The 21,223-nt window shown below is 41.7% G+C and overlaps 1 protein-coding gene across 1 annotated transcript; it reads right to left on the reverse strand.

Annotated features, from left to right (window-relative positions):
• Positions 1 to 1,133: 1,133 nt before the first annotated feature.
• pcbp3 (poly(rC) binding protein 3) lies at positions 1,134 to 15,889 on the reverse strand. The gene is made up of 12 exons (XM_070837792.1): positions 15,813 to 15,889; positions 12,327 to 12,350; positions 12,203 to 12,235; positions 11,899 to 12,015; positions 11,004 to 11,135; positions 9,835 to 9,963; positions 6,502 to 6,576; positions 5,107 to 5,148; positions 4,009 to 4,087; positions 2,895 to 2,947; positions 2,133 to 2,302; positions 1,134 to 1,188 (listed from the first exon to the last, which is right to left on the reverse strand). The coding sequence occupies exons 1-12, from the start codon at positions 15,885 to 15,887 to the stop codon at positions 1,134 to 1,136; spliced, it is 984 nt and encodes a 327-aa protein (XP_070693893.1). The 5' UTR covers positions 15,888 to 15,889.
• Positions 15,890 to 21,223: the final 5,334 nt, after the last annotated feature.

Consider the following 21,223-nt stretch of genomic DNA (forward strand, 5'->3'; position numbering starts at 1 on the left):
TGAAAGTTACAGTATGCTGCAATGGCTGGCTTGGAGCTCAAATGTTTGCTAGCACCTGTTTTTTTCTTTTTCTTTTTCTTTTAACACAGATTTGATACCATATTTTCATTTTACCCTTTCACATAGAACATCTTTACTCATAAAAATATGGTAACAGAACCATGCAGTACTAAACCCCTCATGAAGCCATGCAGTGGATGGAAAAAAAATGAATCAAGAAATGTCCAATGTAGAAATTCCTGTATTCCCTGACAGAGGCATCACATCACTCTTCTTTCTAAAAGCATTGCTTAAGAGGCAGTCGTGTTCTTTTTTCTTTGCTTTTTTGTTCATTTTACATTTTTTATTAATTTTACTCTTTCCAGATAATGACACAATAGGACTTAATAGGCAAATGTATCTAACATAGAAATGACAAAAAGAAATGCAATATTATTCTTGGGAATGAGGCATGCTAAATAAATACTTTAAGGAATAGACTGACATTTTGGGAAATACACTTATTTCATTCCTTGCAGACAGTGAGAATATCAATGCCACCCTCATGTCTGCACGCTGATACCAGGAAATGGTTAGCTTAGCTTAGCATAACACAGAGACAGGAAATCTGGGGGAAGCAGCTAGCCTGGCTTTATCTGAAGGTAACAAAATATACCAACTAGCACCTTAAAAACTCAACGACTCAATGATTAACACAGCAAGTAAGTTTTACTAGGGGGGTCTTATGCTGTTGACGGGAGCAGTGGTTTCTGGAGCCATGTCGTCAACGTGAGGTTGCCAGGCAACCACTATGTTAATTAGTTAGCTCTGGAGGTGCTAGCTGTTCCCCGCTGTTTCTAGTCTTAGCTAAGAGAAGCCAACCATCTGCCGGATCTAGCTTCACGTTCAACTGACAGAGATCAGAGAAATGAATAACCATGTTTCCCAAAACACCAAACTATTCCTTTAACTATACACTAGCTACATCCATTTAAAACAAAGTGTTGTTAGTCTGACTTTTACTATAGGTCTCCCATAGGCTAATGCTCCAAAGGGAGTCTAGGGGAGGTTCCATGGGATAACACATAGAGGTTAATAGTGAAGCGGTGGTTTTGATGTGAGCTTCTGCAAACAGAACCAGATTTGGGGTGACTTCAGGATGTAGTCATGGATGAGGGGTCATTCCACATGGCAGCCACGTCCCTGAACCTGCCATTGGAATTGTGGGAAAGCAATAGCCATTAGTTTCTCAGCGGACTGCTGTCTGAAATCCCCTTAAGAAGTCAAAGACATAAAGTCCTGTTTGTTGAGTACGTGGGTTCTCCTGCTCTAATACTGATAACGTTTGACTTTGAGGTGTAGGTAGCCTTCGGACATCAGTGAGGTTCAGTTTTCTCAGAGTTGTGGATAATACATTTATTTTCTCTGTTGATAATGAATTAGTGGTTTCAGTGGATGGGGAGGGGGGAGAGACAGGGGTAGCGGAGCATGACAGGAAAATTTTAATGAAAAATCTGTTCCTCAGTAGTTTACTGGTGTGTAGAGTTTCTTACTATCGAGCCCCTGCTCAACAGATTTTGTCCTGGATAACATGAAGGACTCGTGCAATACACCAGGGCCAGTCATATCTCCTATATTAATCTTGTTGAGGCACGTTTATCTGGAAGATTTTGGCCATGAACTTTTCAAACTCAGCTAAGCATTGAACATTTGATGGTTTATTTATTGATCATCCAATTGGCTAATCTGTACGTTCTGTTCAAAGACACAGCTTACTTCTCTCAGTAGTTGGCATTGCTCCCATGATCCACTTACTTGCAAAGCGTGTAGTGGCTGAAACTTAATGCATTTTAATGTCTACACTTGGGTGGATATACGGAACTAAAGTATAAAGGAACAACCAAGAAAATAACGTAGCCACATTAGCCATGGGCTTATCTGTATCTTATCAAAACTTGACAGATATTGTGCATTTTCTGGCAACTCATTAAAGTATCAGTGTCATGGAAGCCAAAACAAGACCTTTTTTCATTTCAAAGAACACAATCACAGATAGTGGTCTCCTTGGATTAACACCATGAGCATGGTCATTCAGGTGTTGCTTGTACCCTTTAGATTGTGCTGAAGCCCAGCTGTTAGAGTTAAAAGGTTACCTGGCGTTGATGAGATACTGGGCCAGGCTGATGTTAGCAGGGGTCCCTGTGATGGTGATCTGGCGCTCTGACGAGCCCTCCATGGCATTCGCAATTTTGATCTGCGCCCCAGACATCTGCCGAATCTCATTTATTTTGGTTCCCTGGCGTCCAATGATGCAGCCTATTAGCTGGAAAAAAAGCAGAAGTCTTTGAACCTGCAGCAAAGGCCCCTCTGTGTTGTCTTAATGCGTTTATACTTAATACATAATACATTTGATGTTTAAAAGGAAGTTTAATGGGTTATGAAATGGTCTGAGTTTCATTTAAATCCCATCCTTCAGGAAATTAACTTTGATTAATGGTGGCATGGTCAATAGATCAGCTGATTGGGGGTATTCTGCTGTGCCAACAGTAAGGACTAAATTTTGCAGGATCATTGTCGGCAATGCTGTCAATCAGTTATTCTTATTACACAAAGGAGTAAAGAGCAGGATTATCTAAGTGTACTTTTGTATTTGCAAATGTTTTCCTTTGATGATTAAAGCTGCCTTCCACCCTCTTAGAGTGTCAGTTAATTAGATCAGCATGCTCTGTGACAAAAGTTTGAATAATTGTAGGTAAGCCACAACACTGTTATATTAACTGCAAACTTTTTTAGCATAATTGACATCTTCTCGACATGTTTTGAATTTACATATGATGTGCTGATTAGAAAACACGTCGCTTGAAATTCTGAAGGCTTTATTCCTCAGTCAGCTGTTTTAAGAAAGCATTACTCACATCATTAGGAATGGTGAGTTCGTGGGTGCTGGCTGGTGGACTGGCATCCAAACCTGAATCAGGGAGCAATGGGATAAGAAAGGAGTTTTGCCTTTATCAAGTCCCTTTCACAGAGCTGAAACCTTTTAAAGGAATATTTGTATATTTAGAACTGGATGAGAAGATTGATACCACTCTGGTGTGTGTTAGCTGTACGTTAAATATGAAGCCACAGGATGAGAAGATTGATACCACTCTCAATCAGGCATGAGGCCGGTATCGATGTTCTTAGCCAACTCAGTGTATTCTAAAGCTAGGGGCTTGCTGTTTTCTCACTGTGTCCAGTGTTTCTGCTACGCTAAGCTAACTGGCTGTTGGCTGTAGTGGTATGGATTTTCTCATTCAACACTTATCGAAAAAGTGACTAAGCGCATTTCCCAAAATACCAAACTTTTGTTTCAACTATGTAAGCTTCTTACTCAAGGGAACCGTTTAGTGAATGTTTTAGGTTGTTTCTCCTTATTAAATGATGTGTTTAATTAGAAAAGGTGTGAGAATAGGGCACATTTTTTGAAGAACCCCTGTTGATACAATAAGTCATTTCATGTATAATGATAATTACATCCTTTTAGATGTCAGTGGAGGAAAAAAGAATCAAACATTACTGTATTTATTCATGAGATCATCAGTTGGCCTTTTTGTAAAGACACATGCAGGACATGTTACAGGAGGAGTACTATATGTACCAAGGTCCATGTGGCAGGAGATTCAGTTGGTTATTACAGAACAATGTGGCTGACCTATTTCACTGGAAGTTTTCATCTTATATGGAAAGTAAAACAACCTAAAAAAAAAAAAGTGTTAGAGGGAGGATGTATCCTGTTACCAAGTGATAATGCAATTTTCAAAACATAATTTTAAAGTGAAGCCCAGCGTCATTTTTTGCCTTTCACTGGCATATCAGACAGAACCGAGAGAAAAATATATACGTGAAAAAAATCAAAGAGGGAGAGAAACCACGGGGGCCAAGTCATGCTGTGCCAACAGAGAGATAAGGTGGAAGGAAGGGAAAGAGAAAACTGTTTCTCTGGATGCAAAGAGAAGGAATTATCTAAAGGGCCTTGTGGGTACGTACCAGGGAAAGCAGGGGTGGTCTGTCCAAGAGGGGTAAAGGGGGTTTGCTGCATAGCCAACTGGTGGAGCTTGGTCAACTGCTGAAGGGTTAGGAGGGAAAGTAGAACTAAGATGTTACTGTTACACAGGTCACACCAAGAAATGAAGCCAACCAAAACTAGAGTGAAGAAACGGTGAGGAGAAGGAGGTCATGACACAGGGTGGTGGAGGACAAAAAAGTAAGAGAAAAAGAGATACAGAGAGAGGGTGATTGTCTGTTGTGGACATTTAATTTGATTCCCTTTCCTTTTCCACCTATTTTCACACACTCAAACATGTATATATGTATATATATATATTTATTTATTTTTTTAATTTACAAAATGGAGAGGTAAACAACTCCACTGAGCACATTAACCAAATGCAGAAAAATGTGTTTTGCCCCCTCAATTACCATGTGTCCTTCTAGTAGGCACTTTACTCAGAATCAGAGAACCTACAGAGAATCAGAGCAGCCGCCCCCCCCGACCCGACATGGTCACAGGATGTCCATCCCCTGCTGTGCATCATTTCCATCAGGAACGGGGGAAGACGGATTCTTTCAAGCCTTCTTCTCCTTTTAAGAGGAGTTTTAATGAGGGTGGAAGAGGGTGTCAAGCCTGTACTTGAGTGATTGTACCGTCAACCACCACCTCCAGTGGCATCAATCACTGCCCAACTTTGAATTAGTGGGTCTGACACAAGGTAGCTCTTGAGATGCTCTTACGACAAGGACAGATGAAGGCAGATTATTAATGGAGACTATATGGTCCACTGGAATTAAAGGGGTGTCTACATCAAAACTGCCATTACTGTCTTTGCCATTATAACTGTCACCAGCACTCACACTGTTTTGCTATCAACCAGATCTGGTAAGTGTTATTTCCGGTGGTTGAACTCTGGTCCACCCTTACAAGACAAGGGCAGAGATCCTGGAAGTCGCTATTTGTGACTTGGCTCTAAATAACTTCTAAGAGCTGCCGTGTCCATGTACTCAAACGTCTGCTACCACTTTTAATCATACACAAGTACAGATACAGGTATAATTCGTGATTAAATTAGAAGGAGACTAAGAACTCACATCTGGGTGCGGTATGGCGTACTGTCCCTGAATTGTGTAGGCCTGAAAATGTCAAAAACATAACAGATAGCAGATTTTAGCATTTAATTTACAGTGAGAAGAGACACATATCACACACATGATACAAATCAGCTTGTGGAGTCTTCACTGCTCTGCACAAGCCCCCTTTACACTTTTACCTCAAATAACCCTAATATAGTGTATGTTTCAAATGTATTTAGTAAGTTATAGTACAGCGAATGATCCCCTTAATCATTGCCATATTCAAAGCAGTAACATCACCAGGATATATAAGTGTCTTTGTGACACTTATAACAACACAGTGCATGAGACTCAACAGATTAGGTTCACTGTGGACACAGAACAAGTGCAAATGTTTCACAATGTACACAAAGTTGCTTTGCTGTGAATCTTCTTTATTCATAAATTCAACTCTACAATCAAACAAAAGCACCCAGATGATTAGTGTCTTCAAGTCCTCGTACCTATAGACTAAATGTGTGTTCATTTCTAATAAATCAAAGCAGATTGTTCCAGTCGACCCGACACAAAACTAGGAACATTTGCACTATGTGATGCCGTCCAAAGTGACGCCATTAAAAACTACAGCTTCAAAAAGGTAGTATTTATACAGGGGCTTTGTTTTGAGGTGTTCTATATTGTGCAGGTGTGTGTGTGTGTGTGTGTGTGTGTTTCTGTGTTACCCCGGTGTGAGGGTGTTCACTCTTCAAAATAGGCTTGAGTATCATGCTGTCTAAAGGCTCCTATTGTGTCTTATATTCCATTTAACAGACAAATTGGAGTCATTACAAGTAGTTATGTGCTGCGTTTCTAAAATGTATCTCGTTTGCTAAATTTTCACATGTACTCAAAAGCCTTTGGTCCAGAACCCCAGCATTTTTTTGTGTGCCTTCTTGCTGACATTAATGCCACTGTTGTCGAAGCAAACATGGTGTCATTTACGCGACTTCCTCTCTAACTTTGCTGTGTGTTAAATACAGACTGTTGTTAAGAGAATGCACACAACCTGCATAATCCGGTACCAAAGACATGTTTTGTACACACCAAGCAGAGACTCCCTAAGACTTTCTGTGGCAGCATGTCACACTACGCGTGCCCTTGCCTCTGAGAGTGGACAACTGCAAGAGGTCACTCGCCAGGAGGATGTAAACACAGGTCATGTCAGTGTCTGAACAAACAACTGCTGCTGTGATATTTCTAATGAGGACAGCCTCATTTGTAAAAGAGTTGTGCTGGCATACAAGTGTGTGTATGAGTAAAAAGTTTTTAAAAAGTAAGAAGGCTTGCAGTAACAGGCAGCGGCTGATGCTGCAGTAAAAGTCTCAGGTTGGCTGTAGGCACAGACTAACTAGCTAGAGCTAGCTCAGCTCTTACCTGGCCACCGGAAAAAATGACCGGGGTGGAGGCGGGCTTTGGGCGATAAGGGATGGTGGCACCTTTTGGTGGAGACTAAGAGAAAGGGAAGACAGAGGAGAGGCAGAGTCAGCATGTTCTTACTTTATTTGAAAAAAAAAAGAATCATTTAAAGGAGTAGTTCCACATTTTGACAAAAATGCGTATTTGCTTTTTTTTACTGAGTTAGAGAAGAAGATCAATACCGCTCTCTTATCTGCACACCAACTGTGTTACTTTTGCATAAAAAAATCCACCAACCAGCACCTGTGATGCTCACTCATTAACATGTCATATCTTCTTTCTTTAAAGACAGGGCAGGTAACCTATTTTAGAAGCGCCAAAAAATGTCTGTGGCTCTCACAGGCCTGTAATAAACCTTTCCAAACATTTACTTCGACCTAAATGAAATGAGTGGATGGCCGACATGCCTGTCTACTTCCATACCTACCTACCCCCTCTGCCTGTGCACTCTTTACGCATGACTGCCGTCTTCCACAAGGCTAAGCAGACTTATTGCTAGTCACACAAGAATGGCGAGGAAAGTGCAGCCATAATTTCAGCTGCAATACAGAATGTCATGAGATACCCAGCACCAAAGCACACACCCACTGAGCTGAAGAGCAATCAGCGACAGACCGTCGTTTAGTGAGCATAGAAAAGCATGCCCACTGAGCCGAAGTACGAATGAGCAGTAACTATGAGCAAAGGGTAACGCTATGTTTGTGACAGCAGATTTTGTGTGAGAGACCAGGCCGCGGAGCCGTGGCAGAGTCAGCTGGTCTTCTCATCATTATCGTGGAGCCTAACCCTAACCATTATTTCCAGTCTACGCTAAGATAACCAACTGCTGGCTATAACGTCATATTTATTAAACAGATATGAGAATGATAGTGATCTTCTCATCTAACTATCAGCAAGATCCTGGAATGCTGAATTATGTCTTTAACATAGCGTAGCAATCTGTGTTTTCCTGTTTGGTGAATTTCTGTGTGTAATTGAATGTACGTGGTGCAGCAAACTGATCATTCAAACATCCTTAGGGTAAATACAGCAAAAGCATTCACTCGTTAACTTGGTAATTCACACACTGTCTAGCTAATCACATCTGTCAAAGTACTACTGTATACAGCATAATAATCACTCTATGGAGAAACGTTTTAATTCGCTGGCAGCTTGTCAAACAGCTGGCATATGTTGTTCATTGAAACAAAAAGGAGCGTTGGAGCTCAGGGGTATCTGTAGTGTCTATGTATGGAGTAAAATACAACGACCCGACACGTGTGAAATCTGCTGATCACAGATTAAATGCACCACCGTCTCTCCATTTTTTTCTCCAAAATGTTAACAGGGAGGTAGTTTCGTTGAGCAGGCAGGGGAGTTCCAGTTTGCAAACTTACTATAATGACACAGAGTTATTGATTTATGCTGTGCTGCAGCAACAAGGCTGTTCAAGACAGTGGAGAGGGCTTAATCAGATTTCCTCTGTCGCTGCTGCACTGTAGAGGGAGGGAAATCCACTTAGGTGTATGCTTTAAATACTACATCAGGAAACAGCAAACGCGTCCTTAATGTTACACTAACAGACGTGGGTTTTCCTGACGGTTCAGCTCGATGGTCATACACAAAAATGGTCAAGCTGTAATTACAAATGGCTTCCTCTAAAGCACGATGAGATGACTTTCTTCACAGGTAAAGTCTGTGTTGCTTTCTAAGACCTGTCCTAGTCTGCAGTAAAAATGGAAAATACACACTGTAGCTAGACAGAAATAGCCCTCTATTACTCTAACAGATTGCTTGTCACGTTACTATTTGTGGACAGCAATGGCCAGGTGTTTCTGACCCGTTATAGAACAACACGTGTCTCATGGTTGAGTCCAATTAGAAAACTGATTCCTGAGAGAAAATGTGTTTTACCATCACAAGCTGTGAATATGGATGGTCGAGAAGGCCACCCGTGCTTTTATCTCCTCTTGGCTTGACTACTGTAATTCACCGTATCCAGGATTAAGCCAAAAAACAATCTCACACCGTCAGTTGTTACAAATCGCAGTTTTAACAAACACGAGAAGACAAGATCACATTAGTTCTGTTTTAGCCTCTCTTCGCCGGTTATCAGTCAGCTTTAGAGCTGATTTCAAGATCTTACTGATCACTTTTAAAGCACAGCATGGCTCAGCCGCTAGCTATATTGTTGAATTACTGCTCCCCCGTGAGCTTTGCTGTTTGTTCCAAAGTCTCAGCTCAAGACTAAAGGTGACCACACTTTTGCAGTCAGGGCCCCGCAGCACTGAAACTCCCTGCCAGAGGATCTGAGGCTTGAAGAATCGGTGACTTCTTTTAAATCAATTCTTAAAACTCATATATTTTTTTTAAAAAAGCCAGCTAAATTATCATCATTACACAACGTATGGAGACATGGTGCATGAGTGTCTAGCCAGTAATGCAATTACCTCAAATTGTTCACTACTGGCTGCATTTCAGCAAGAATACATCACAGAAGCAATACGTCATCCAGAGGTGGCTGCCCTATGTAGACAGCAACAGCGTGCACGCTTAAACATAGCAATTTAAATCAATAACGCTCTGCCAAAAAGATGCCGTGTGGTTGGTTGCCCCAGGATTATCCCAAACCTCTGCTCTCCAGTTTGCTCCTGATATGAGGATTTTATGGCTCCAAGCTTCATATTATGGCTATATGCTTGTGTGTTGGCAGCTGCACCGCTCATTTGCCAGTGTGCGTGCTCTTGACCTGTAATCGCTTAGCTAATTTTAGGGGCACAAAGCCAAACCAATTTTACTTTCATTCATTTATTAGCTGTAGCTTAATGTTACTAGCACAGATGCTTGACAGCTATGCTTGTGAGCGCAGAATCAAGGTAGCCAGTAACTGTATTACAATACAGAGCCATTTTGAAAATCAACAAAGCAAAAGCAGCATGTTTATTCAGTACTCAGCATAATGTTATAGCACAGAAGTGATAATATGAGTTAATGGTCGATGTACTAATGTTACTCTGCTAATGTTAGTTTGAAGCCTAGGAGGATATCTCTCCTTCCAACTTCTCCGGTTAACAAATCACTACTACACATGTCCCAGGATCAACGTTTAACATGACTTGCTCAAGATCCTCAAAACCAGCCTAGAAATCTCAATCGATTGCTTGAGACTCTGTGGAGCGCAGCCACATAGTTGTCCCCCGGTTGGAGCTATGATCGGCCAGTCTGCATTTGAGGGGTGGAACTTATCAAAAGGTCACATCTTACTAAAATGACAACTTTAAAGTGGTTTGGTGAAATCTCAACATACTTTACCTCCAGCATGACTACACAGATTTGTTTGACACACTGGATGATGGCTTCTGGGGTCCCGGAGATTGTCACTGCACGTTCTGTGGAGTTGGGCAGCATGTCCCCTGCCACCTGAACCTGGGCCCCTGTGGACTGGAGTAGAGTAAGGGGCTTTGAGGGACTTGGCAGTGTTGATGAGATTCCGTTTCAAGTCACACGGGCTGTGCAGCGCTCTTCTGTGGGGCAGTATACTCAAATTTAAATCAACTTGTTGGATCAATCATTTGTGACCAACCAGCCCCACCTGGTGCGGGCTGTATAAATGGCCTTTGAACTCCCCTTTATCAGTTTTTTGTACATCTGAAAGAGCACCATGATATACAAGATGTTTTGCTTGAACCTTCTGCAGTAGTAGGACTGTAGAGGGAGGCAGTTACTTTAAAATCATCGGGAGCATGCTCACACACATTTCTGTAGCATTTAGCCACACAGAGCCACTAGTGTCACTGTAGACTTTTAGTCTTGATTTTAGACAATACATAAGGCCACCCTTAATTGCCAGCATGTTTGACACCCCTTAAACCCTCTAACCCTCTCACAGCTTGGGCCAGTCATTTGACTTTGATTCCATTATCAAGTAGACCCTGTTAGAGGACAATGCCTGTGTGAGATAGAACAACGTTTACACCCTGTATCCCTACGTCTACTGTGTGAGCACAGGTTGAACTCCCTGCAGCCCCTTAAGTCACTCACATGATCGCTGGGAGTTGCATTTATATCTCCTATATTGGTTGTTGTTTGTGAGTCTGTCCCGATTGACTGAAGACAAATTTAATTGGTTCAATGTGCTGCTCCCAAGAGGGGAATAGAGAGGTCCGTCACAGGGCTCTGCCTGTGCTCACTAAAGTGGAGTTGTAAAGCTGTGGCTATAAGGTCATTTGTTGCTACAGCTATTTGAGCAGCAAGTTACAGTTAGTACAGTATTAAATGTCTACATACTGCATAATCAAATGAAAATGAAATATTAAAGAATTAGGAAAAATTTGCAATTTCATTAAACAACCAGTCAATTTTTGAAGTCATCAATGAAAATGAATTAAATGTGACTATAACAAGAAGAGGGACAAAATAATTTGAAAGGTCTGACTCTTATATATCTGGTTATCCATTGAAAAAAAGGTTTCATAACATACCTCTCTCATTTCTTTTATTTTGGAGCCTCCTTTTCCTATGAGGGAGCCACACTGGCTGGCTGGCACTACAAGCCTTAAGGTGACTGGGGGCTTGCTGGTTGCTGGGCTGTTGCTCATGGAATTGATTATGTCCTAAAAAGCAAGAACATACATTTCATTTTGCAGCGGTAATATTTTCTCAATGTGACCCGACAAAGAATATCCAAGATGTCAGTCCTGTTTATTAATGACTATCCATATGAATCAGTTTACAAACTTAGAGGTCAGTACAAATGAGCTGCAGAGACACGTTTCCGTCGTTCTTTCATGTGCCTGGTGAAAGAGCACGGCTCTTTAGCTTTGTCTGTAAATAACGAGCGCTTTGGTCTGGCAGGGCAGATTTCACACAGGTCACTGAAGAAACAGCAGCAGGTCGCTTCCTACAAGTTCCAGTCACAGAGCTTGAGTATATCAATTAGATGAGTCACATCAAAGACTGGATCAGAAGAAAAGATAGCTGAAAGGATACAAATTTAAATTCACCTATTACAACCATGAGATAAAAATATCTACCACAAAGACGAACTGTGTGCCTGGTACACATCCGCTGTATATATTTACATATCACAGAAGTCTGTGTTGAGTTCTTATGTGCTGCACCAACGGGAGATTGACCTTGCATGTGTAAAACGGAGACAGTATACAAACTGAGTTCTGGTTCATTAAGATACACGGTTTTGTGTCCGCTGTTTCAATCTGAGAAACAGTAGCCGTGCATCCAGGAAAACTGTTAAATATAGATACATTAAAAGAGATTAAAAATAGATTAAAAGAGAGCTCACTGTTCCCAGTGAGCTGTGCAAGGTTTACTCTATATGGAAACACTGCTGCCATCCATCACTCACTCTTCAAATACCTCCTCAAATTTGTAGGCAATCATAGCAAAAGCCTTGAAGATGGTATCTGTTGGCCCAGTGATGGTGACAATCCTTTCTGGACAGTTGCCCTCAGAAATATTGATTCGCGCTCCACTCTGGAAAAACAACAATACATACTGTCAATTGGGTCAATATAGCCGCGAGACCATAATCGAGGAATAGGTCGAATGGACCAAATTTGAAAAAATCCATTCACCACTAATAAATACATTAAATCAAATGACTTTTTCAATAATTTCATCATTCATCAGTTAAATTGCATTTTTTGAGATTAACACCCACCTCTTCTCGCATCTTTTTCACTGTCTCCCCTTTCTGTAAAAAAGTAAAACTACAATGAAGCATAAAAGTAATTCAAAACATGGTTTGACGCATATTTTTGTGTGATCTAATTAAAATAGCATACCTTTCCAATTATACTTCCGACCTCCTGCAATAAAACACAAAAAAGAGAAAACATTTATTTTGTTTTGAATGATTCATGAAGGGATTTTCTGGATAAATCCTTAGCTCTAAAATTCCTAGCTGCGTTTTTTTTTCCTGGACAACGTGCAAACAGCACAAGGCCGTGCAGAGGTTAGTGTTGAGAGCCACACTTTCCTTATGCATGTAATCACTCTTCATGAGCTTGCTGTGGAGCTGTGGCTGCAAGCGTCAACACTCCCTGACCCTCTCGTCAGTCACTGCAAGGGTTACAGCCGCTGTGACGCGAGAGCTGCAGGCCAGTTGCAGCGCAGAGCCAGGTTTTTTTTTTCCTGAGCATTCATAGCATATTCATCAAGCACAATGTCAAGTCTCAGTGTAGAAAACCTTCTTCTCTCTTCTTCTCAACATTACCATTGTTACTTGCTACAAAATATTGATTTCTGTATTTCAGTCCCCGCTGAGCGTGCCTCCTGTTTTTGGCCGGATCAGAACAAGAGATGTCCGTCTCTGACTGTCAGTGTCAATAGTTGCACCCGGTGCTTAATTTGTAAATCAGGAGGTCCCAGGACATAGAGTTTGTACTGTTCCAGTGGCCTCTGTGATAGCTGTTAGAAATAATCAAAACTGTCATCACAAAAAAAAAAGAACACGACCAATCAGCAGGGGGAGACATGCAGAAACAGCTGTTCTTGCTTAATAGCTCTCCCTCTCTCTCTGCCTCTGTCTCCCACTCTCTCCTTACTAAGTGATGTGTTCTGTCTGTCTCTGCCTGTTACTCACTTTCAGTACTACAGGCACGCCTCATCTACAGGCATCACTGTGTGAACCTCTCTCTCTTTTCATGTATAGGTTTGTATACCGCTGTACCTATTTTACATTTGAGTGGATCTTGTGGTGCTGGAGACCGTCATGTCGGTTTTATGTTTATGCTATCTCTGCATGAGAACGACATGGTGGTGAGACAGACTGTCTGAACAGTCGCTGTCTATCGGCAGTGGTGCTGAACGCGACAGGCCAGGTGCACTGTCTGAGACAGCACTGAGACAGCCGGTGTTGGAATAAAAAGTGTGACCTGAGCTGGGATGATGTGACCTGGCAACAAGATCACAAATTTGATCCTCTGTCACATATTTTCTCTGTGCTGACGTGGATGGTTCCTCACAGTGCACATAATAAAGATTAGCTAAGAAAGTCTCAGTTAAAAATACCAAAAAAAGAAGCACTGGCCTGTAGCTAGCTATGGTGTTATATACACAACAAGTTTTTATTTTTATCAGTGTGGTTAAGTTAAACATGTCAGCTCTTCACCTTCATATGTAAATGCAAGCTTATTTTCTTAGTTTCCTACACTTATTTGAAAGTTCAATTTCCATACCTTCATACTGAATTTTTACTACAGCGATGCCCCAGTGACACAACTCTTCCTCAACACACTGAAAATGCATTTTATTATAGCAGGGGGGGACTCAATAATTATTCCCTAAAAGTGGGACAGACCTCTGTCTACTCAAGATACCTTTCATTAGCAAATGGCATGTTGTCTCTTTCCAAGCATTAAGCAACTTTTTATGACAAGTATTTCTACTCTTAGAATGAACAATTGAGCATCACTCACATCTGACAGTCGCACTTAGTTACAGTAAATCCAATCAGACCCACGCGTTACTGCTAAAGTAATGCTTTCAACGCTTTGATGAACACATTCCAGCCCTAACAACAGCTACATCCGGCTCTAACCAGTTCTGCTCATACAATGTCCAGAGGAGGGGCATCCAGGACACAAACTACCCCACCTCCAGGGGCACATGTGTCCACAAAGTCTTTCAGGTGTCCTAGATCACAGCACCACCATTGCGATAACATAAGCAGTGGTAGACCTGATGGACCATGCTGACAATGCTCTCCAACACCTGGCCCAACCAAATGGAAGCTCAGTCTGAGGGGAAAACCCTTCTGCTGCTGTGGGTATCAGAGCCAGACCCAGGTTATGCTGCCAGTAGGTGAGCTCTTGAGCTGCAGACTCCTTGGCAAACAAGAAAAGGGAGACGTTTTGGCTTTATTATTTTTTTTTTTCTGTTTGCGGTGAGCAACACGGCTAGATCAGCGGACATGTGTAGCGTGGTCTTCCCAATTGCTTAGGGGCAAGCAGATCTCCCTAAAGACCACTTATTGCATTAAAGCAGAGCTGCTGTTTCTAGTTCACACACAGACATTAACAAACCCCAGCAGTTGCTTGCTGCTATGAGTTATCACAAAATCACAGCACCTTACTTGCAATACTGGCTGTAGAGCAAATGCTGCGTTAACCAAGCATGAATGATTTTACACAAGCGGGCCAACACACACACACACACACTGACCAACACTAAATGAGTAGAAGGGGAGGAGAGAGGAGGGAGACACAAGTGCCTAAAAAAGCCTGAAAAGCAGATGCTGGTGCCCACTTGTGGGTTATACACGGTGCCCTGGGAAAGCCAGCAGAGCCAGCTGCTGTGTGTGAGGTCTAATGAACCATTCTGATTCAAGAGGCTTGCATAACTGCATAATATACTGTTGTAAGGTCACGCTAGTACAGGGAGCTGGACAGTGGCATAGAGAGACAAGTGCCTGTTCTTATGCAGAGAAGTGGCAGAAGAGCGGAGAGAGCCACAAGTCCATTCTTTACATGAATTTCATCACACTGTAGAAGGGCTTGAGAATGTGAGAGCTATCGTGGGACCGGCAGAGCTAAAAGCCAGAGCTCAGCACCTTCATTCTGCACACAAAAGGTCATGTTTTATTCACAGGCGGGTGTCACGGGTTCGCCGGAGCACAGGTTGTCATGGTGAGACCGGGGCAGGAGGGCAGCACCGAGCCAAGGAGATTAGATAAGGCCATCTATGTCTCATATTTCATATTGATCTTTCAGAATGTAAGCTGGATATAGGGATATCAGGCTAGGATGCAACAAGGCGTACATTGGTGGACTTAAAAAAGGAACAGATTTAGAAAAGAACAGTCACAATCGAAGCAGCAGAGGCTGAGATGACCTGATTTTTAGTGTTGCAGCAGGGGTCAAACCTCGAAAATTGCTGCATCCCATAATGCAACCACCGCACAGCATAAACCTTCCTGTTTGAAACGAGTCTGAGTTGAGATACCCCCGATGACATCATCAGGGTTATTAACTTAGATTTGACAAAGCTCCTCCAGGGCCACACAAGACGTCGTACAGCTGTTTTAAAAGGATGAGAAGAAATCTCCACAGTGACTAATATAAAATCAGTGGAGTGACCCTTTAAGCATCAAGGCTACTATAATCGCCTTGAAGTACAGTGGATAATAGGTCTGGGGGTGTCAGAGACTATTTTAATGAGGATATCGTGCTTAAAAGGTCATAAATTACTTTAAGGCCCCTTCGGTGAAGACACACATTCCCCACATCTTACTTTTACCACAGCCAGTATGATAGTGTGTGCCTGCTTACTTTTCCATGCATAAGGAGGCGGATGGTAAGGGTGACATTGAGGCCACCCTCTGACTGGACTTTGGTGGGCTCCATCCTGTGGGGAGGTGACACCAAAGCACTGTCCTGGAATGGGATGTCCTCAGAAGGAGAAGGAATGGGGTGGTATTCCAGCCTGCCAGTCACCTGCCGAACACACCATCACATTAAAACATATTTCACATGTACTGTTAGTATACTGTATATGTTCACAACACACTGAGCACAGATACTAGATAAATAGATAAATAAATGTACGCTGTTTGGTACAGCTTTTGTCTTTTTTGTCTTTAAAGTACATGGCAAAACGTCCAGCACAATATCATTTTGTGTGCTCGTTTCTAGACATGTATTATTCGTAAATTCAAAACCTGCGGTCACTTTTTATTTATTTTAGGAGCCTTACAGGTTACCACACGTCATGCTGCAGCTGATAACACTGTAGAGGAGAGTCTGCAAATTCAGCCCAGCGAGGCATCACTTTTATGAAGTCCCCACATAATATTTGCTCCATCAGTGATGCATACTTGTGCTGAGACGTTCCAGAGATAACCAATTATTATTAGATCCAGTCCCCCCCCCCCCCGGGTCAAATTGTTGCATCAAAATTTCAAAAAAGTAAAAAAAAAAGAAAATCACCAGCTTGGAGAGCAATTCAGCTTACCTTTTATACAGTAAATGTAGGAATAAATTGGCACTTCTGAGTGGTTTACAAATCACAATACTGACGACTACAGGATCGATACCATTCATTTTTTTTTTACAAAGGACTGGGCTAAGGATGAAACTAAATGACTATAATGAATGCATCGACTGAACTCCTGAAAAAGAATATCTCTGTGTAATGTTCAGTCGACAATGCAGCACGATGACTTGCAGAATCCTTAGTGGCAAAGTCTTCAGCGGTAAAAGGTTCTTTTCTGTGAGTCAGACATTAAAGTTTTCCTCCAGTGCCCTCATTGCAGTTAGTCAAATTACTTTGCTACCCTTTGCCTTTGCTACTAAGGCAAAGGCAAACAGTGGAGTCTATGTGCATGGACGGCTGTGCCACGAAGTGAAAGTTACTTTTTGAGTAGAATAAGTTATAAGAAATTAACCACTGTTCTGTTCACCGTGATGTGTTTGTGACTTACTAAGTGTGCACTGTGTATGTGTATGTTACAGGGAAATCAAGTAAGACTGAATAAAAGAATAGTCTTTGCATGGTTGGCAAGTTAAGGCTGACCTTTATTAATAGTGGAATGTCTCCTTAAATGGCTCTGTGCTGCCCACAGGTCATTAGACACACTGTATAACAGACTGCATGCAGAAATACTTTTCCAATGACACAAAATATAATGATTCTGAGGTTTCACTTTAGTTATAGCACTGCTAAACTTTTCCTAGAACAAATAAATCAAGTAATATATACCAAAATGAAAATGCCTTAAGATATTTCATTTCTCTTTTTCACATTCCCCAGTGGCTTAAACTGCTATCCATTTGGGCACAGGTGTTGTTCTCTAACTATTTGGCTATTGTCATGTCACACAGACAGTGTAATCCAAATATTAATTTCAAACCATCAACATACACTACCTGCTGTCTTCCTCCACCCTGCTGACTTTCTGCCGTTATCATTACCTGCGCAGGTTTATAATTTAATTTTCTAAAGATATGAAAAGGCCCCAGGGAGTTCCCACCAATCTCTGACTGATATTTTCCGTGCCTTGTTTGGCTGCAGCTTCATGTCTGCAAGCAAATTCTAATTTTGTGCCCTGGGCTATTGTTGTTTTTGTGCTACTGTGAAGGGGGGGGGGGGGGGAAACAATTCTCACTCCATTTGTATCTCAAAACATAGACTTCAGGCAATGTTTGCACTTATGAATATAATTTCTTTTTCTTTTAATATATATGTTTGGCAAATTTTAGTTCCAAGAAACAAACTAAAGCCAATCCAAAAGAAAAAAGAGGAATATTTAAAAAGAGGATTTATCCCTTTTGGTAAAACAGCGCCCCCCCTGGTTTAGCGGTGAAGGAGGGGATTACAACCAGCGGTGAGTGCTGCTGGCTCTGCGGGGGGTCTCCAGGTGAAGATGGCTACGGAAGTGTAAAGCTAACAGGTGCGCAGCTAGCGCTAGCCAACAGGTGTCTGCTAGCTGTGATGGAGGGTGGACGGGTGGGGAAAAAGTTCACCAAACTACGCAGCTACTCCTCCAGCGACAAAACAACTACAGTAAACATGGATATTAACCAAGTGGCGTCCCCGAAGAGCCGGAGAACGACCTTCATTTTAACTGTGTAAGTAAATAAATCTGGTCATGTGCGTCACTAGCTAAAAAGTAAATAAAGCGGCTGCCCGCGTTAACTGGCGGTTGTCTGGAGGCTTGAATGTACAATAAGGAGGTGGTTTGCTTTGGCTGTTATATTGTGACTGCCTGAGTTCCTGCAGCACACACACACACACACACACACACACACACACACACACACTCAGCACCGTGCACAGGGCCCCAACTTTTCCCTGTGTGTTACTTGGACCATGTGGATTATCTGCCTGCTGTTAGTTTTGGGTTTAAAAATGGATGCTGCAGGGCTGTGTGTGGGCTCCTTGGTATAAACCAGCAGATAAATGAGTGTCTTTTATGTAATTCATGCACTGATATTTACTCTGATTCGCTGTGAAGGCAGGATTTAAAAGTCACGTGAATTGTAACTGTTGTATTTTACTAGCACCATGCAACTTTGTGTAATGACACCCAGAGGCTGCGTCCCATTTCATGCCTTGCTGTCTTTTTTTTGGAGAGGACCCGGCAGACCACACTAAGCTCTCTCACAAATGTTGTCATTGCCATTGCTTAAAGTTAGGTTGATCTTTAATTTAGCTGCCCCTTCATACAGAACAAGTGGTCCTAGTCCTGCTTCTGTGGTTTTAATGGGCCCGAAGCATCACTCCTCCACACAGCTTTGCCTGCTGGATCTTAACGCCACTTGGTGTTTGATGACATCCACACCTCCAAGTCGTAAAAGACTGGAAATCTTTAACCCCTGTTAACCCTACCGCAGGTCATTTCTCCCATCAGCCATCAGACTCTTTAACACCAGCATCACTGGCTGATGTTAATACACTGTTTTTCCATCCATGTCATTCCATTCCTTCATTCCTGTCCATACCTGTACATTTCCGAACCAAAGTGTAAATATCCCATAGTATAAATATTTATTTCATCACAGCCATATATTTATATTTATATTTATTTTGCTATTGCTATTTTTTCTTTTACTATTGCTTCTTTTCACTCTCCCTGTTCAATTGTTGCTGCTGTAACATGAGAATCTCCCCCTATGGGGGATCAAATAAAGAAAAGTCTAAGTCTAAGTCTAAGTTACATTACATCTGCTATCATACGCTTAGGAAATCAGATTTAGTGCTTCTTGTGCTTCAACCGAGGAAACAGAATTGTCGGCATGGAGGGTGTTACAGCCGTGTAAGACTCTCTACCTGTCCAGACAGAACTGACCACTTACGTAGGTGATATACAAAATGCTGTCTTGAGATCTCCCTGCATGCCTCTGATGTGTGCTTGAAGTATTTGTGTGACTTTCTCAGCATTGTCAATGTCCAGTGCTGATTTCTTATTAATGCCTTAAAAATTTGAAATGGTTTTTGATACAAATTTAAGTGGCCAAAGTGGTGGAAATTACCAGGACATGGACAAGGACGTTTAGTTATTTAATATATTTGAGGAATTTTCAGAATTGGTATTTGGCAGGAGGTTGAAACAAATAAAAAAAAAAAAATCCTATAGTGTCATACCTGCCGCTAATTTAGGATTTTATTCAAATGAGTTTGCTTCGTGCATAGAGATAGATGTGGTGTCAAAGCAAATGAATCACAGAAAACTGCCGACGTGGTGCTTTTTACACATCCTGTTGAAGTTTTTTTTTTTTTTAAACCAACCAGCAACACCTAGACAGCATTGAAAAAATCTTAATGTACTGACTGTAAAAATTGGCAGAAAAAAAACCTTTTCATACTTGTCCCACTTGCCTCACATGCCCACAGTGTGTTTATTAAAAGGTGGCAGACACCTCTGTGTCTAGTAACGAAAGGTGCTAATGAGCTCATGGTCAGAAAACCCAGACTCTTGCCACTGTTTTTTTTTCAACTTCTAAAGAAAAAAAACTCTTGGAAGCGTTTGTTGCTTATTCACCTTGAATCGTGGTGATGGCATGTCGTCTTCATCATCATTATGTTTATTACTTAATCTGTCTGGCTTGTCTTGCAGGCTCCCGTGGATGTATAAAGAGAGCTGGATACAGTTGGAGGCGGGGCCCCGTTCATTCCTATGGCAGTTGCTCAGTGGCGCTTGCAGACAGAAAGTTTGACTTCCCAGGCATAAAGGTACCCGAATCTTCTGCATAGTTGGTCTCATAGTGGGAGCATACTAATGTCCGGTTAGCCCTTTGCTAACATGGATGGAGATAACATGATTTGGTTTATTTTAGACTGTCCAAATATTATTGGACTGAATGGATCAAATTCTGATAGTGGAACAAGCCATTTTGCAGGGAGGTTGTGACGCTCATGGAAATGCATGCTGATTTACAGACATCTCTTGGACTATGGAAAGTAGCCTTTTTGGGCCCAATGGCATTACCTAACGGACGCCATTGATGTAATTACACGGTTTGGCTGCTATGCAAAATTGGCTTCAAAGCCTGGTGCACTTCCTGGGGGCTTGCTTGCTCCCCTAGTGATGCACTGAACCAATATAATGGTGTTTGTGCATTCTTTACTTGCTGTACTTGACTACTGTGTTTAAGGGTGTGGCCTTAAACCACTTGCTGTGGCTACTCTGTCATTTGTTTTAAAAACATAAAAATATTGGTGCGTGTTGCAAAAACATGAGTGAATATAATATGAGACGACCGTCAGAACAATTTGAACATGTGTACCTCTCTGTCGTCTGGATAGTTCACCTCTGCATGCAGCTCAAGAATTCTCTGCTGGTTGCCTGGCAACCTTACGGTGATGACAAAAAAGGGGTCCCTGCGACCTGCCAAGAAATAGTCTAATAATAGTAACGATAATGATTAAGAATAATATTGATTACTGAGCTGTAGAAGTGCTGGTAGGTGGATTTTTACAAGTTTGAACAGAGCCAGGCTAGCTGCTGTTTCCCTTGTTTCCAGTCTTTATGCTAAACAGACATAAGAGTATTATCAAGCTTCTCATCTAAAATTCAGGAGGAAATTGGCATGTTATTATTTTTTAAGTGATGAACCTGATAGGGAGGTGAAGCAGAGAAATTAGAGCTTGAATAAATCTAGCTAACACTGTTAAACATGGTAGCATCCAATGTTATGTAGTGCTCTTGTGGTACTGGTTTGGGCTTTGACATTGACATTCC

This window comes from Pempheris klunzingeri, chromosome 10 (genome assembly GCF_042242105.1).
Source record: "Pempheris klunzingeri isolate RE-2024b chromosome 10, fPemKlu1.hap1, whole genome shotgun sequence".
Lineage (NCBI taxonomy): Eukaryota > Metazoa > Chordata > Actinopteri > Acropomatiformes > Pempheridae > Pempheris > Pempheris klunzingeri.

Coding starts and splice junctions, on each gene's coding strand:
- pcbp3 (XM_070837792.1), bottom strand. CDS start 15,887: ATGGAGCCCACCAAAGTCCAGTCAGAGGGTGGCCTCAATGTCACCCTT. Junction 11,136..11,898: donor TTGCCTACAAATTTGAGGAG/GTATTTGAAGAG, acceptor CTTGCTTTTTAG/GACATAATCAATTCCATGAG. Junction 1,189..2,132: donor CAGTATCTCATCAACGCCAG/GTAACCTTTTAA, acceptor TTCCAATGGCAG/GTTCAGGGACGTGGCTGCCA.